The sequence below is a fragment of the Lycium barbarum genome, chromosome 10, assembly GCF_019175385.1.
Source record: "Lycium barbarum isolate Lr01 chromosome 10, ASM1917538v2, whole genome shotgun sequence".
NCBI classification, from domain to species: Eukaryota; Viridiplantae; Streptophyta; class Magnoliopsida; order Solanales; family Solanaceae; genus Lycium; species Lycium barbarum.
Window position 1 is genome coordinate 4,719,360 of NC_083346.1, and position 15,428 is coordinate 4,734,787.

A 15,428-nucleotide genomic window follows, 5' to 3' on the forward strand; every position below is an offset into this window, starting at 1 on the left:
CGGCATAATCGTAGAGAGAGCAGCTCAAGCGAAGAGAGAAGCTCAACCGTAGGGTTTCACACAACAACAAAGGACCTGGTCCTTTTTATCTTTTTAGTATTTACAAAGTTAATATGTTTTTTCCATTCTGAACACTTAGGGACCAAAGTTTGGTCCTCTTGCTTTTTTCTTTTCTGGCATAAATTAATAAAAGGCCCCGTTGAGGGTAAATTTTTTTTTTTTTAAAAAAAGAACTCATTAAACAAACATCTTATCAATATATGAAGGATTATATTGCTATATAATTCTAAAATCATTTGTTTTAAATTCATTAGCCACTGACACACGCTCAATATAAAAGTCTCTACAAAGATATTAATTTCCTTCATGTATTCTGGTTGGCAAGGTTGTTGTTTTTATTCTTCTTAGGTCTACTAAAATGTCGTGTCACTTGATAAATGAGTTGTGAACAAACATGCTATCATGTATATTCTTTTATTAGGATATGTTTAACTTCTTCGGTAAATAATTGACTCATATTCTTTTAATTTTGCGTGATATAATAATTTTCAGTATAATGAAAATAAATAAAATATATGATCAGTAGCTTAATTCCTAATCTTAAAATATTTTAGTCATAACAATTTTTTCATGTAGGTAAAACATAAAGGATAATGGAAGTATTAAGTGGATACGATCAAACGATATTTTTGTACCTTATAAAATAAATAATATGTAATTTCAAATAACATCATCTAACATTTGAGAGATTGACAGGAAATTAAATAACGTGTGAGGCACGTTCATAGAAACTAATATATATATAAAAGTGGAGGGTGTTTATTTAATATGTAGTGATAGCTAGTGTTAAAAAAAAAATCTATCATCAGGTCATTTAAAAGCTAATTACGAGTAATTGTAATAGCAGACATGGATTAGTAAACTGCAACATACAGTAAATGGCCTGTTTTATTTGTTATAGCAAGCATGGATTGGTTAAAGACTTTGAGTGTTAACTCAAGATTACCTCTTTTCAATTGCCATTAATACGAACACAGCTGCACAATCAAAATGAGAGTAATTTGTGATTTGCACCCCTAACGCTCACTCACACCTTATTCTATCCTTTTTAATAATTTGCACCCTATGTTGCTTAATTCATTACAAAACTACAAACAAAATAAGTTTCTCAATAATTCACAAAGAGCAAAACAGAAAATTACGTACATATAAGAAAACAGGAAAATGATTTAGATTAAAATAATAGTAGCAATATTGAATGTCTGTCTGGTATTCAATATTGCTTTTTATTTTATGCCTATACGTATTACAAGGAACTCCAAAGCTATTGGAACCAGTTGCAAATATGTATAAGCAGCTTGTCAATGCTCAAGGGATGGTCTTGGTGCAACAAGCTGAAAATGTAGCCAAAAGTTCCGGTGGTTTGCTAGAACCATGAAAGTGCATACAACAACAACAACATATCCAATGTAATATCACGAGTGGGGCTTGGGGAGGGTAGAGTATACGCAGACCTTACCCCTACCGTGGGAGGTTGTTTCCGATAGACCCTTGGCTCAAAGAAAGACAAACCAAATTAGTCCGGAAAAAGAAATAATAGAAGTAAAGAAGCCAATGCGAAATACTAAATAAAGCATGATAAAATATGCACTTTCATGTAATGAATGGTTAGCCAATAGCTCTATTATTCACAATGCCCTCGAAATGACATTTTGTGGTTTTCTGTAACAAGATTAGCGCTGGTTGTTCAAGTGCAGAGCTCCTTGCTTCTTATTGTTTTGAATTATGCACAAGAGCAAAAAACTCAGTGATAGTTATTTCGGTATAAATCTACCTATGGAACTGATCAAGCATGTTGGAGGTCATTAATCAATTCTATCATAAAAAGAAACACATGACAGGAAATTGACATAGATGTGTTCACTGAGTAGTGAGTACATGCAACATCAACGGGAATTTTACTTCAAAAGTATTGAACTGATTGTAGGAACTTCTCAGGTTGATATTCTGTGTTGTTTAATGTTGGAATTGTGTTTATATAAAATTAAAATTTTGAACGAAAAATGTGTCCTTTCATTCTTTGGCTACTACCAGTTCTATTTAAATTCAGAATCCAATCTGAACTTCCTTCTCAATATAGAGTAACTTTTGCAGAGTAACTTTCTTCTCTCTGCAGAGTAACTTTCTTCTCCAACTCCAAAGAGATCAAGTTGAGAATTCTTGCTTTCCCAGGTAAATTTCTTAACTATTTGCCTAGTGAAAAAATTCAAAGGCTTGTCATTTTCACCGAAACTATTTACGTACAATCTCATAGCAATCTCACAAAGGAGAGGGAGCAAATATCAAAGCGTTTCGCGCGGATTTCAAGCCTTCAATTCTATGTTCATTGTTCATATTATAAATCCTTCATCTTTATGGTTTTCTTTAAACTATACTTTTTGTGTTCTTCTTATATCATTTCCAAAAATGCTTCAGATAGATTGAGCTACTTACAAATCAAGCAAAAGTTACGTTTGAGTGATGATGATAACCTGATCAAATTGCTTCAATCCCTCACATGTGAGAAGTATCATATTCTAATTAAACAGCCTAGCAATACAAATATTTCATCAACTAATCACTTTGATCATAACTCCAAGGTCACTGACAAATTGAGGAGGATAAGGATCCCTCTGCTTCTAGTGGATGAAAGGAACAAGGTGGTTCAAGATGTTGAATAATCTGATATATCACCCCTAATATATCAATACTTAATCTACATTAAGCTATTGAAGTTATTACAATCGTCAAACAATTCCTTAAAGTCAATAATGATGAGACTATACCGCATCGGTAATAGACGAGAGTCCTGGGCTCCTTATAATGTTTGGGAAATCCTCCTCCTTTGAGCTAGCTTTTGGGTATGAGTTAGGTCCAATACCTAATTTGACATGGTATCAGAGTCAGGCCCAGACCCGATGCATGTGAGGCTCCGAGAAAAAAAAAAGAGGGGGACAAAATGCCCCCGGTTCAATTGACCGGTCCCGAACCGATGGGGGGAGAAAATACCTCCAGTCCATGAATGTCCATGCTCCAGATCGGACAGTGGACCCCGGATAGAAAAAGAATGTTCAGATTTGAGGGGGTGAAGAGAATATACTACATTGGCGACGAACAAAAACGCTGGACCCTTATAAGACTTGGGCAATCTTCCTCCCTTTGAGCTAGCTTTTGGGGTGTGAGTTAGGCCCAAGTCCTAATTTGACAATAATTTCGCTACAAAAAATTGCGTGGATTTCCCTTCATACGAACTGGTGTTTAATTTTTGCCCCTACTTCACCCTTTTAGCACCAGAGACTCTAGGTTCGATCCCCAGCAAAGTTGAAAATAATAATAATTTCACAAAAGACCTATGCCTATTCGAGCGAAGTTACATAGAACCTATGCCTTGTCAGGCAAAGGTTCGTGGAAATGAAGTTCTGCCTTAATTTCGCAACTATGTAGTTTCATATAAACCTTTGTCATGTCCGGCATAGTTTCTATGTAACTACATAGCGAACAAGCGTAGTTTCATATGAACTTATGCCTTGTGGATTATTTTTTTGACTGAGCGGTGGTGCGAACCCAGAACCTCAGGATATTCTTTTAAGCCAAGGACAAAAATTAAAGACCAGCAATTTGAGGGGCCACAATTAAAGACCAACACCTTTGAAGGGCAATCGTGCAAATTGCTCGTTTCGCTATTCCTCACCCCGAACCTGAAGAACTCTAATTTTTAAAAATAAATTCAAGAACGCGATACAACTTGCTTCAACTAGTGATTTCTATTCCGCATTATATTTCAAATGACTATCCCATAATTGTATTCAAATGTAGGGTAAAATGGTTACCTTTTGTATCCCAAACACCCTAGCTTGAGCCTTGGAAGAGATTCTTGAAGTTTTAAGAATTTTTATAGATTTTGATCTGTAAATATGTTAGTTCGAGTGATAAATGACGTAGTTATTTTTGATAACAACCTTTCATTTCATTACCAAAGTGGAACTGTTAAAATTATGAAAGAACTCGAAATTGAGTGAAGATAATCGAAGTTTCTAGAGAGAGAAAGTGAGAGAAGAGAGCTTTCTCATTTCACAAATCTGAGAAAATGAATGGTTGTGTTTCTATATGGGACAGGCTGCTTATATTGTCAAGACCTGACTAGGGGCCATGACGGGTACCCGGAGCAACCGAGCACGACTCATTACGCTAATCATCATACTCATCCTGGACACATATAATCTCCAAGGCAATACATAAGTATACATAAGCCCTCACGGAAGCAAAAATGATATACAAGAATATACACTAATGTAACCATAAGACAACAACTACCCACACATCCGTATCTACGAGCCTCTACTAGAGTACTGAGACATAAGGACGAGACAGGACCCCGTCATACTCCAAATATATACACAAAAAAATATGTTCATAAGTAGCACCTCCGGAGTAGTGGAGTGCTCCGTGAATCCGCTAATAAGATCCTACAGGTCTGCACCGTCTCCCTGTCTACCTGTGGGCATGAACACAACGTCCAAAAAGAAAAGGACGTCAGTATGAAAAATGTACTGAGTACGTAAGGCATGAATGATACAGGCATAATAAAGAAATAATGAAACATCAGGCGAAGATATAACCTGTACGTCAATTGCCTCTTAGGGCGAATACTATGCCTGCTTAACTTTTAAAGGAAAACACATGTTATACATATCAATTGTACCATCATCGTTAACCCGCGTTCTGGTAACTATCGCACGTCGCCCACTAGTGGTGTCATGTCCGGCCATCTAGGCACGGTGTTATCTTAAGCCGCCCACCTTAGCGGTGTCATGCTCGGCCCTCTAGGCACGGCATAATCATAATCTTCCCTCCTTCGTGGTGTCATGCCCGACCATCTAGGCACAGTGTAATCTCATCATCATGTACTTATCATAAAGCATGCATTAGAAATTCAATTAAATGCTACAACTCTATCGGGGTGACGTAAAGTCGAGAACCCCCGATTCTATTATGGAGTAGTCATAATTATCATGCCTCACCTTGAAGGAAATAGCATTATAAGGTGAGTCTACCAACAATGCATAACGTCAAGGAATCATTAGCTTCATAATAATATCATATCATAAGCTTTGGAATCTCTAGACTTAGACTCATCATCATCATCATATTCATATTCACAACGCATTTCTTATCTTTATTTCATGAGAAGATCTTAATAATCATAGACTCATGGTTTTCGGAATATAGGAAAGTTATGGAAAGACAAAGGAAGTCATGTTGTAGTAATCATGCCTTAGAGACGAAGGGATTAGCCTTACATACCTTTGTATCTCTTCAACTCTATTGTCTAATTGCGTGCCTCTCAACCTTGCGATTCTACCTTCAAGGGAATTCGTACTAAGATTAGATAATTGAAGATATACTTAAGCTTAAGCTAGAGCGATTAAGAGCTAACGAAAATTGATAAATATCCCCATTGTTTCAACCACCTTCTCCAACTGTAACAATTCCCAACCATCAGCAACAACATCCGCAATATTGTAATCAATGTTCTTCACCGAGTTATACATCATTCAATTCTCACAATTCTATTAAAAGTCATCCCTTTCCATAGCTATAACACATACCACGTTTATCCTCATATAATGCTTCTTTAACATCATTTATATCATTTATACAAGGTCATACTCACCACATGTCAAGACCTATAATTCAAGTCAAGTCATAATTCAAGAATATTACTATTTTCATATTTGCACTCCATATCCTCCTCCCTTCTATAATCCAAGTCTTTTAACCTCTCAATACTCTTAATAACATGATTTGAACATAAAACTTACCTTTGATGATGTAGGAATGGACTTTGAATGGAATTACTTCACTTGGAGAAAACCCTACTTCAACACCAAAAAGATTCTTGGGTTCCACAAATCCTAGAGAGTATCCTTACACTTGATTCCACAATTTCTTGGTATTTACTTCTTGATTTCCCTTGGATATATGATGGTATAATGAGAGATTTTTTCTAGAACTTTCAGGACTTAGAGAGAGACTCAAATCTGAAAATTTGGACCTCAACTCGTCTATTTATAGCCGAAACTGGAATGTTCCTAGGTAAGCAGTTCGACGAGTGGGTCGACGGTCCATTGACTTGCTCCATCGATCTGCTTCTGCAGATCAAAAATTGTAGAGTCATATTAACGGCGGCAATCGACGACCCGTTGACGTGTCGACGGTCCGTCGATGTGTCTCGTCGATCTGTTTCTGCAAATTAGATTTCTCAGAACATAGCGACGGTGAACATTGATGGCCTGCCGACACGGCCGATGGTCCATCGATAATGTCTGTTGTCTGCAGTGTTCCCTAAATCTGCTCAGCCTGCGTTGGTTCAACCCGTTCAACTTCTAATCCTGCAATATACCTGGAATACCTGCTGGGATCTCCATACACGGGGTAAATTACTTAGCATCTCAATACTCGGGTACAAATCTCCATTCTAAGGCATACTTAACTAGGAAACCGTAAGTTTTTCCTACCATGAAAACGAGAGGTGTAACATATATAGTTAGGCCTTACCCGAAAATAAAAGACTGGGCCTAAACTAATATTTGCATATGATCTGTGTATTACAAGCTTGGTTATATCAAATACATATGTGAATGAGTACAAAATAAATACATCAAATAACCAATGATATGGTTATGTAGGATCCATAATTTCTGAATGTGTATTTGTCACTCCAATCCCTCCCCCCCCCCCCCCCCCCCCCCCCCCCCCTGATGTGCCGTGAATTTCGGCACATTTTATGCCTTTGTCACTAGAAGTGTTGCTTGTTTTTAAGTATTTTTACATGGTTTCTTATGTTATTTTGGTGTTTTGTAGGGTTGGTTGACTAAGGAACGGAAATGATAAGAAATACTAAAAAAACGGATAACTTGGAGCAAAAAGACGGTCCGTAACTCGAGTTACGGACCGTAACGTGATCCGTACCAGAGAGGATGATCCAGATGCCTGCCGCTATAAAGGAAGGTCCGTAACTCATGTTACGGGCCGTAACGTGTACCGTAAGCTGAAGGAAATTTTCAGTAAGAAGCCTAAGTAGTGTCACATGTTACGCCCAGAAGGACGGTCCGTAACTCAAGTTATGGGCGTAACGTCGTGGCGTAACGCATTGGCCACTGAACACTGAGGCCATGATCCGCTGGAAGATACAGACCATAACCTGTGTTACGGTCCGTCGCAAGAAGCTGTAACGGTTGACCTATATCAAGCTGACAAAGGACGAGACCGAAGGACGGACCGTAACCTGTGTTACGGTCCGTAACGATGTCGCGTAAAGGTGTTTTTGTCCAGAAATTTGGGGCAATTTTTGGCCCTATAAATACTTAAAGTTAGGGTTTTAATTCATAGTCTGATTTTCTTTGGGAGCATTAACTTTAAGTCTTGAATATTTGAAGTGGTTGGAGCATTTAAAGCACCAACTTCACTTTCATTCCATATTGTATTAGCATCGTAAGTATATTATGTTAACTTTTAAGCTTTCTTTGTTAACCAAAATGATGAGTAGCTAATTTTAATTCTAAGGTTGTGGATCCCATGATAGGTATTATGTGAATGGGTTTCTACTATTGATATATGCATAATGGTTGTTGGTATTTATTCTGTCTTTGTGCGTCAGCGTTGGGTAATGATTGCAAGCATTAGCCTAAGTCATTATACTAACTTTTCTTGGGAAATAGAGTCAGTATTGGTAAGATTGAATAACGATGACTCGGGGGGTTAACCCTCGTTTAATAGATTAACTTAGGGATAAGAACAAGTCTAATTGGCATTATTGATCGCTCTTCGATTTCAACTCTTTTACATTTGGAAAAATCATAAAGAGGAAATACTGTCTAACTGTTGAGAAACATTAGGAAGTCCTTAAAAGATCAAGTGCATACTCTTAGAACAACCATTAGAAGTATATCACATTGAAGCCTGAAGCATAATATCTAATCAAAATAGGGAACACAACCTTAGTCTCTCTCTCGCATTAAGTACAATTCAAGTCAAAGTATTCAATTACATTACTCAACAAATATTTCAAACTATTCGGAATAGGATTAAAGCCTTTAAAAACTAGTATCGCATACAATTAATACCCTTTTCTCTCCATATTCCCTGTGGCATTCAACCCCAACTTTGTTTGGGTTACTATATTTGACAACGTCCACTTTACGCCATTAATAGGTGTAATTTGAGCGTATCACCCCCCCTCCCCCTCCCCAGCAAGTTAGAGGGGGCTTGAGCACCCAACTTGAGCAGCAGTTTGTGGTGCAGCAACCCAGTTAGGGGCTTAGTAAACATGTTTGCCAGTTGAGAAGCAGTTGGAACATGATGCAGTTCAACCAGGCCATCATTGAGCTTAGTTCTGATGAAGTGGCAATCCACCTCTATATGCTTGGTCCGCTCATGGAAGATGGGACTTTTGGCCATGTGAATTGCAGCCTAATTATCATAGTACACAGGGACACGAGTAGACACTATAACAGTGAAGTCTGTAAGAAGCCTTATCAACCACACCAATTCAGCAACAACTTTGCTAACAGACCTATATTCAGCTTCAGCTAAAGAGAGAGAGAGAGAGACATAATATGTTGCTTCTTTGACTTCCCAGAAATAAGAGAACCACCCAGAATGACATAAAACCCAGTGACTGATCTTCTAATGTCAGGGTAGGCTGCCCAATTACTATCATAATATGCAGATATGGAAAAATTAGGAGAATTGGAAAATGAAACCCCAACATCAGCAGGACCTTTGAGATATCTAAGGAGGTGAAGGGAAGTTTTCATATGTGACTGAGTAGGATTCTGAAGGTATTGACTCAAATGCTGAACAACAAAACACAAGTCTGGCCTAGGATGGGTTAAGAAATTCAACTTTCCTACTAAAGTTCTGTAAGATTCAGGATTGGGGAGAAGGTTACCCACATCAGATTTCAACTTGACTGAATGATCCAATGGACAAGTGACAGGACTCACTATATCACACTTATATTCTTGAAGAAGATCTCGGATGAACTTTCTTTGATGCAACAGTAAGCCAGTAGGAGTATGGCACACCTCAATAGTTCAAAGTGCCCAAATCCTTGATTTTGAACTGAGAGTCCAAGAAGGACTTGAGAGTAGATATTTTAAGCAAATCATCATTAGAAAAGATTATGTCATCCAAATAGACAGCAAGGAGGACAATAGAGGAGGATGTCTTTTTGATGAACAAAGAATTATCATTTTGTGAATAGATTTACCCTCTTAAGCAAAGGGATTGGGAGAGCCTAGAAGCCTATCTTAATCCATATAAAGACTTTTGAAGGTGAAAGACCAAAGGAGGACAATCAGTGGATAAGACTGGAGGAAGTTTCATATAGACTTCCTCATCTAAGTCACCATGCAAGAATGCATTGTTGACATCAAGTTGGAAAAGGGGCCATCCTTTCTTAACAGCTACAACAACCATGCATTTGACAGTTGAAAACTTAATGACAGGACTCAATGTTTCATTTAAGTCCACACCTTCAACTTGGGTGTCCCCCCTAACTACGAACCTTGCCTCATGTCTTTCAATGCATCCATCAGCCTTGTACTTAATTTTGTAAACCCACTTGCAACTAGTTGGTTTCTTCCTAGCAGGCAAGGGCACAACAGACCAAGTATTGTTTGCCTTTAAGGCTATAAACTCAACTTTCATAGCCTCTTACTAAGAAGGAATAGAGGCTGCCTGATGGTAAAAATGTGGTTCTAGTGTAACATTATTATAAAGAGATGAAGAACAGATGGAAGTAAACTAGAGCTACTTAAAGATGGAGGACGATCACAAATAAACTGTTGGAGATGGTAAGGAAGTGAATGAAATCTACTAGATCTTCTAGGAGAAGGATGTGGTGAGTTAGAAAGTACTGAGGAAGAAGAAGGAAAAGATGCAGGGGTGGTGGGACCAGGTGGGATGACAAATGTGCAATCAAAAGAAGCAGGAGGAATGATAACATGTGGAGTAGGTTTGGTAAGGGATGAAGAATAAAAAAGAAAGGTATGTTCATGAAAATTATATCCCTAGATATGAAGGTGAGTTTGGTAGTCAAATTGTAAAGTTTGTACCCCTTCATGGTGAGAGGATATCCTATGAAAACACATGGATTAACCTTAGGTTGGAATTTATCCCTATGACACTTAGGGACAGTAGAAAAACAGAGACAACCAAAAGTTCTAAAATGGGAATAAAAAGGAAAATTAACATGGAGTAATTCAAAAAGGGTTTTATTCTGAAGTATTTTAGAAGGAAACCTATTTATGAGATATATGGATGTAAGTACACAATCCCCCCAGAATTTAGGGGGTAACTTAAGATTGAAAGAGTAAGGTCGTGGAAGTTTCCAATAGATGTCTATGTTTCCTCTCAACAACACCATTTTGTTGTGGTATGTGAGCATATGAAGTTTGGTGGACTATGCCATGATCTAAGAAAAATTGACTGGAAGAGGTGCCAGACCCTAATCTTGTCACTTCTGACAATTTGAATAGAAGCACCAAACTGGGTTTTGACTATGGAAACAAAAGCTATCAGAGGGAAGGCATTGCTTTTGGAACCCATAAGGTGGGTCCAAGTTGCCCTAGTGGACTGTTGTATGGTCCCCAGGTGTCCACATAGATAAACTGAAAAGGATGGTTGGACTTGACAGAGCTATCAGGAAAAACAAGTCTAGTTTGCTTAGCCATGAGAGAAATAGAACAAATTAAAGGTTGCTTGGAAGAGAATTGACATAGAATATGTGGAGTATCTTTCATTCTTACAAAGGGCATATGCCCCAATCTATTGTGCCAAAAAATTTCCATTTTATTCATATCAGAGGAATTAGTACATGAAATATCAGGAAAACTTGAAACAGTAGGGGTAGAGTAACAAGTAGAACTAGATGCATGAGAATCACAAGGAACAACATAGTTTGAGTGACAAATAAAATCAATATTAGAAGAACTAGAATGATGGAGAGTTGTAGCAGCAGCATGGGAAGTTTGCAAGAGCTTGTAAAGTCCATTCTTTAGTTTACCAATCTCCACTGGCCTCTTCATTGAAGGGGCCTGCATTATGCATGAAATTTTGGTTAAAAAAACAATGCAATCTAACTGAGAAATCTGTTGAGACACTGATATGAGGTTATGTTTGTATGTAAAGAACATGATGAACTGTGAGAGATAGAAAATAAAGTGAACCAGTGCAGGTCACCTTGACCTTGTAACCATTAGGAAGACTAACTAGATAAGGAATAACTAGAGGTTTGATGTCAAAGAGAAAGTCAATATTTGAAGTCATGTGGTCAGTGGCCCCGGAGTCTATAGTCCAAATGCACTTACCTACTTGAGTAATTATGCATGCTCCACAAGACACATGCCCTACACCACTATGAGATAATAATTTACCAACAAAATTAGCAGATGCCATGAGGCTAGAAGGAGAGTCTGAGATGTGGGAGTTCTGAAGCATAAGCATGACTTAATGGCATTGTTCCTTGCTCAGACCAGCAAGCATAAAAGAGATATCCTCAGAACTAATAGGAATAACAGAACCAGGTGATGAATATTGAGTATGTGATGTATCATGAGTTGAAACCTCAGTAGCGGTAGCTACTTTCTGTCTCTTGGAATTAGTGAATTTAAAATTAGGTGGATACCCATGGAGTCTGTAACACTTTTCCATCAAGTGTCCAGTTCTCTTACAATAGTTGTAGTAGAATAGTGATTTTCCTTATCAAACCCAAACCTCATATTGAAAGGTTTGTTAGGGTAAGAGTTTGGAGAAGGTTAATTGAAAGTTGTGTTGTTAGAGTAGGAATTTGTGGAGTACTGATTTAAAGTTTTGTTGTTAGAGTAGGAATTTGTGGAGTTCTAATTGAAAGGTTTGTTGGGTTAAGGACACGTGTTTGGTCTCTTATTCAGGTTGACATGAAATGAAGCAGAGTCATTTGAGAATTGAGCAGGAAAGCTAACTTATCTCTGCCTTTCATCCTGAAGAAGGATATTGTAAGCAGAGTCAAGAGAGGGAAAATGTTGTAACATGAACAAGTTACATCTAACTCCAATATATGTCTCATTCAAACCCATGAGAAATTAGTACACCTTATTCTCTTCATCCTCCTTTTGGAGTCTAGTCGTAGCAGACTAAGTACATGTATTGATATGGTTGGTACAAAGGAAGCTAAGCGCATCCCCGAGCTTTTTAAGGTTGTTAAAATAAGAGGCAATATCTAGGGAACCCTGACTAGTGGATGCAAGTTCCTTTTTGAGTTCAAAAATCTTAGTCCCACTAGCAGTCCCATACCTATTGCATAGTTGATTCCATATGCTCCCAGCAATGTCAGAGTATTGAACATTTTTAGCTATATCAGGGGTTTGAGAACTAGTTAGCCAGGATATAACCAAATTGTTGCATCTGTCCCCTTGCCTAAGCTGAGGAGAATCATTAGTTGGCCTTAGGCAAGAGCCATCAATAAGGGCTATCTTGTTCCTAGCAGCTAAGGATACAATCATATTACGTTTCCAACCTCCAAAACCACTCCCCGAGAAAGGAACAGGAACTAAAGATATACCAGGAACGTCAGACGAAGACAAGTAGATAGATAGGGTTAGAGTAATCAATTGTAGTCGAAGTTAAACCAGATACATCATTCGTGCTAGTGCTAGTTGTTTGACTAGGGCTCACCATTGTAAACACTCACAATTAAGACACAAATGTGCAATTGTAAGGAGAAAATACCAATACCAATACCAATACCAACACAAAATCACAAAAAGCAACTACTTGCACAAGTGATAGAAACCCTAACCAGTTATGACCAACGAAGAAATATCAGCTACTTGCACAGATGATGAAAACCCTAATTGTTAATGAAACCCTAATGAGTTATAAGGAACGAAATTACCAGTCGCCTTTGCAATTTGCATTTGCTTTGAAAATTGAGATTTGATACCAACAATAGATACAACATAGCGCCAACAACGAACAAGGATCTTCGCAACCGCTTGCAAAGAGACTCAACACCAATATTGATGCAATGAACACTGACAATGAACAAGTATGACGATTCCCACAAGCAAAATGAAGGATTCGCCGAAGAACAGAAGATTTCGATGAAAATCTCGCCACAAAATGCAAATCAGACCTAAAAAAAAATCTCTAAAATCGATGAGGGTAAGATCGATAGACAAAGAATTATACGGAGAACCAACATCTCTGCTTTAATACCATGTCAAAATTGTGAAAGAACTCGAAATTAAGTGAAGATAATCGAAGTTTCTCGAGAGAGGAAGTGAGAGAAGAGAGCATTCTGATTTCATAAATCTGAGAAAATGAATAGTTGTGTTTCTACATGGGCGAGGCTGCCTAATATACAGTTGGGCCTTACCCGGAAATAAAAGGCTGGGCCTAAACTAATATTTGTACATTATGTATTACAAGCTTGGGCATATCAAATACATCTATGAATGAATACAAAATAAATACATCAAAGAACCAATGATGTGGTTATGTAGGATCCACAATTTCTAAATGTATATTTGTCACTACAGCAGGGACATTACAAAACAGAGAAACATAGAGTACTTGTTGGATATGCAATCCCCACAAAGCCTCCAGCCAATTAGTATCAAACAAACAAAAACCTTGCATCAAGAGCGCAGGTAATTAAGTAACAAATGATGTTATTGTCATCACACCCGTGTGAGTTCCAATACCTCGAGCTTGCTTTAACAAATTTATTTTAAGCTCAAATTCAGTTCAAATTAAAAGTATAAATTTATGGAACTTTACAAGTACGAGTCATAGGAAAATATGAGAGCTTCTTCGTTATGGACAGCTTTACCCATGATCGGCACATCCGACTCACATCCGGATTAATCAATCCAATACGCTTCAAAATAAAAGTAGAATTTTCTTTCTTTTCCTAAATGCGAATCTTTATTTCTCTCTCATATTTCTCCACTAGCTGTAGAAGAATAATAACGTGTTACAAAATAACCATCTAGCCCAATAAAAATCCATTGTTCCAAGAAACGAAAAGGACGGGTCCTTTACGAGGGGCTCTGTGGCCAACTCAGTAAAGCTAATAATGATGGAAAATGATGGAAAGATAATTCGAGAGAAAGCAAAAGAATTGAGTTCTATATTTGGTAACAAAGACCTTCATGATAAGTACATAGAAAATTTGATTGAATTCTTGGAAGATCGTAGAAAAGTGTCGAATGGACGTGGATCTAATTAGATCTTCATGTATGAAAATTTTCCCACGCTTGCCTTTTTTTCCTTTGTTGTTATTTTTTGTCTTGTTTGTTGGAAATATGATTATGGTGATGTACATCCACATGTCATGTTTACGTGTACTTGCTTCTCATTATCTTGGATTTATTTAATTAGACTAGAATGAAGAATCGGTGCAATGACAAAAACTTACTCAAAATTGGATTAGATACTTAATCTAATCCAATTTTCAAGCCATGGGATTATGACATTCAAATTTGTTTAATCTCACAAGTGAAAATACCAACTATTATCCAAAGAACCTCTTAGTTGTATGAGATTTAGTAACTTGTATTCGCAAATCATGAATAAATATATAAATAATGATAACTACTCCGTATTTACAATAATGTGGAAAGAGTTTATATAACATGATTTTCTCCACGCGTGAAGAATTTCAGGCTACAGGTCAACCAAACTACGATAGAAAAAGTGAATCCAAGGCCTTTAATGACACAAATGGTGGTGTCAAACAGCTTGTTGGCATAGGGTGGAACTAAAAACCGACAGTACGGTCCAACACGATTTAGTTCAAATCCTCTATGTGTGTTAAGAAATGTACTAAACATATGTAAAAAATAAACTTAGAAACCAGTTCCTAACCCCTAATGTCACTATCTTAAATATTAGAACCCATAAAATTCAAATTCTGACTTTATGTCTGCTTGTTGGTGCTGAGATATTTATTCATCCACCAGAAAGCATACACAACTCCTCAAAGCTTCACTGAGAAAGAGTTAATTGTGTTGGAATTTTAAGGTGTGAATGGGAAATGAGAAAAGATACTTTTTGGAGTGCACCCAAAAGACACCTTTTGGATTGCACATCTCCATCTCACCCTTTCATTATCTATAAATTCAAAGGCTTGGCCTCAGAATTAAAACACCAAAAATTTGAATTTTTTCTCCTCTCAAAATTGTTCTCTACATTTGTTTTCAAAATAAAATTATAGTAGAGTCATGTCGTGTGATTTGTTGCCGAATTTGCCTTCGACGAGATCAGTGGGGTTTGAGATACCGCTACACCATCAACAGGTGTATCCGTCTTATCCGGGGCGAAAGTAATCCATAACCCTG

At 37.4% G+C, this 15,428-nt stretch overlaps 1 protein-coding gene across 1 annotated transcript; it reads right to left on the bottom strand.

Annotated features, from left to right (window-relative positions):
• Positions 1–6,834: 6,834 nt before the first annotated feature.
• Positions 6,835–13,211, bottom strand: LOC132613558 (uncharacterized). The gene is made up of 2 exons (XM_060327626.1): positions 12,980–13,211; positions 6,835–11,141 (listed from the first exon to the last, which is right to left on the bottom strand). The coding sequence occupies exons 1-2, from the start codon at positions 13,043–13,045 to the stop codon at positions 10,623–10,625; spliced, it is 585 nt and encodes a 194-aa protein (XP_060183609.1). The 5' UTR covers positions 13,046–13,211; the 3' UTR covers positions 6,835–10,622.
• Positions 13,212–15,428: the final 2,217 nt, after the last annotated feature.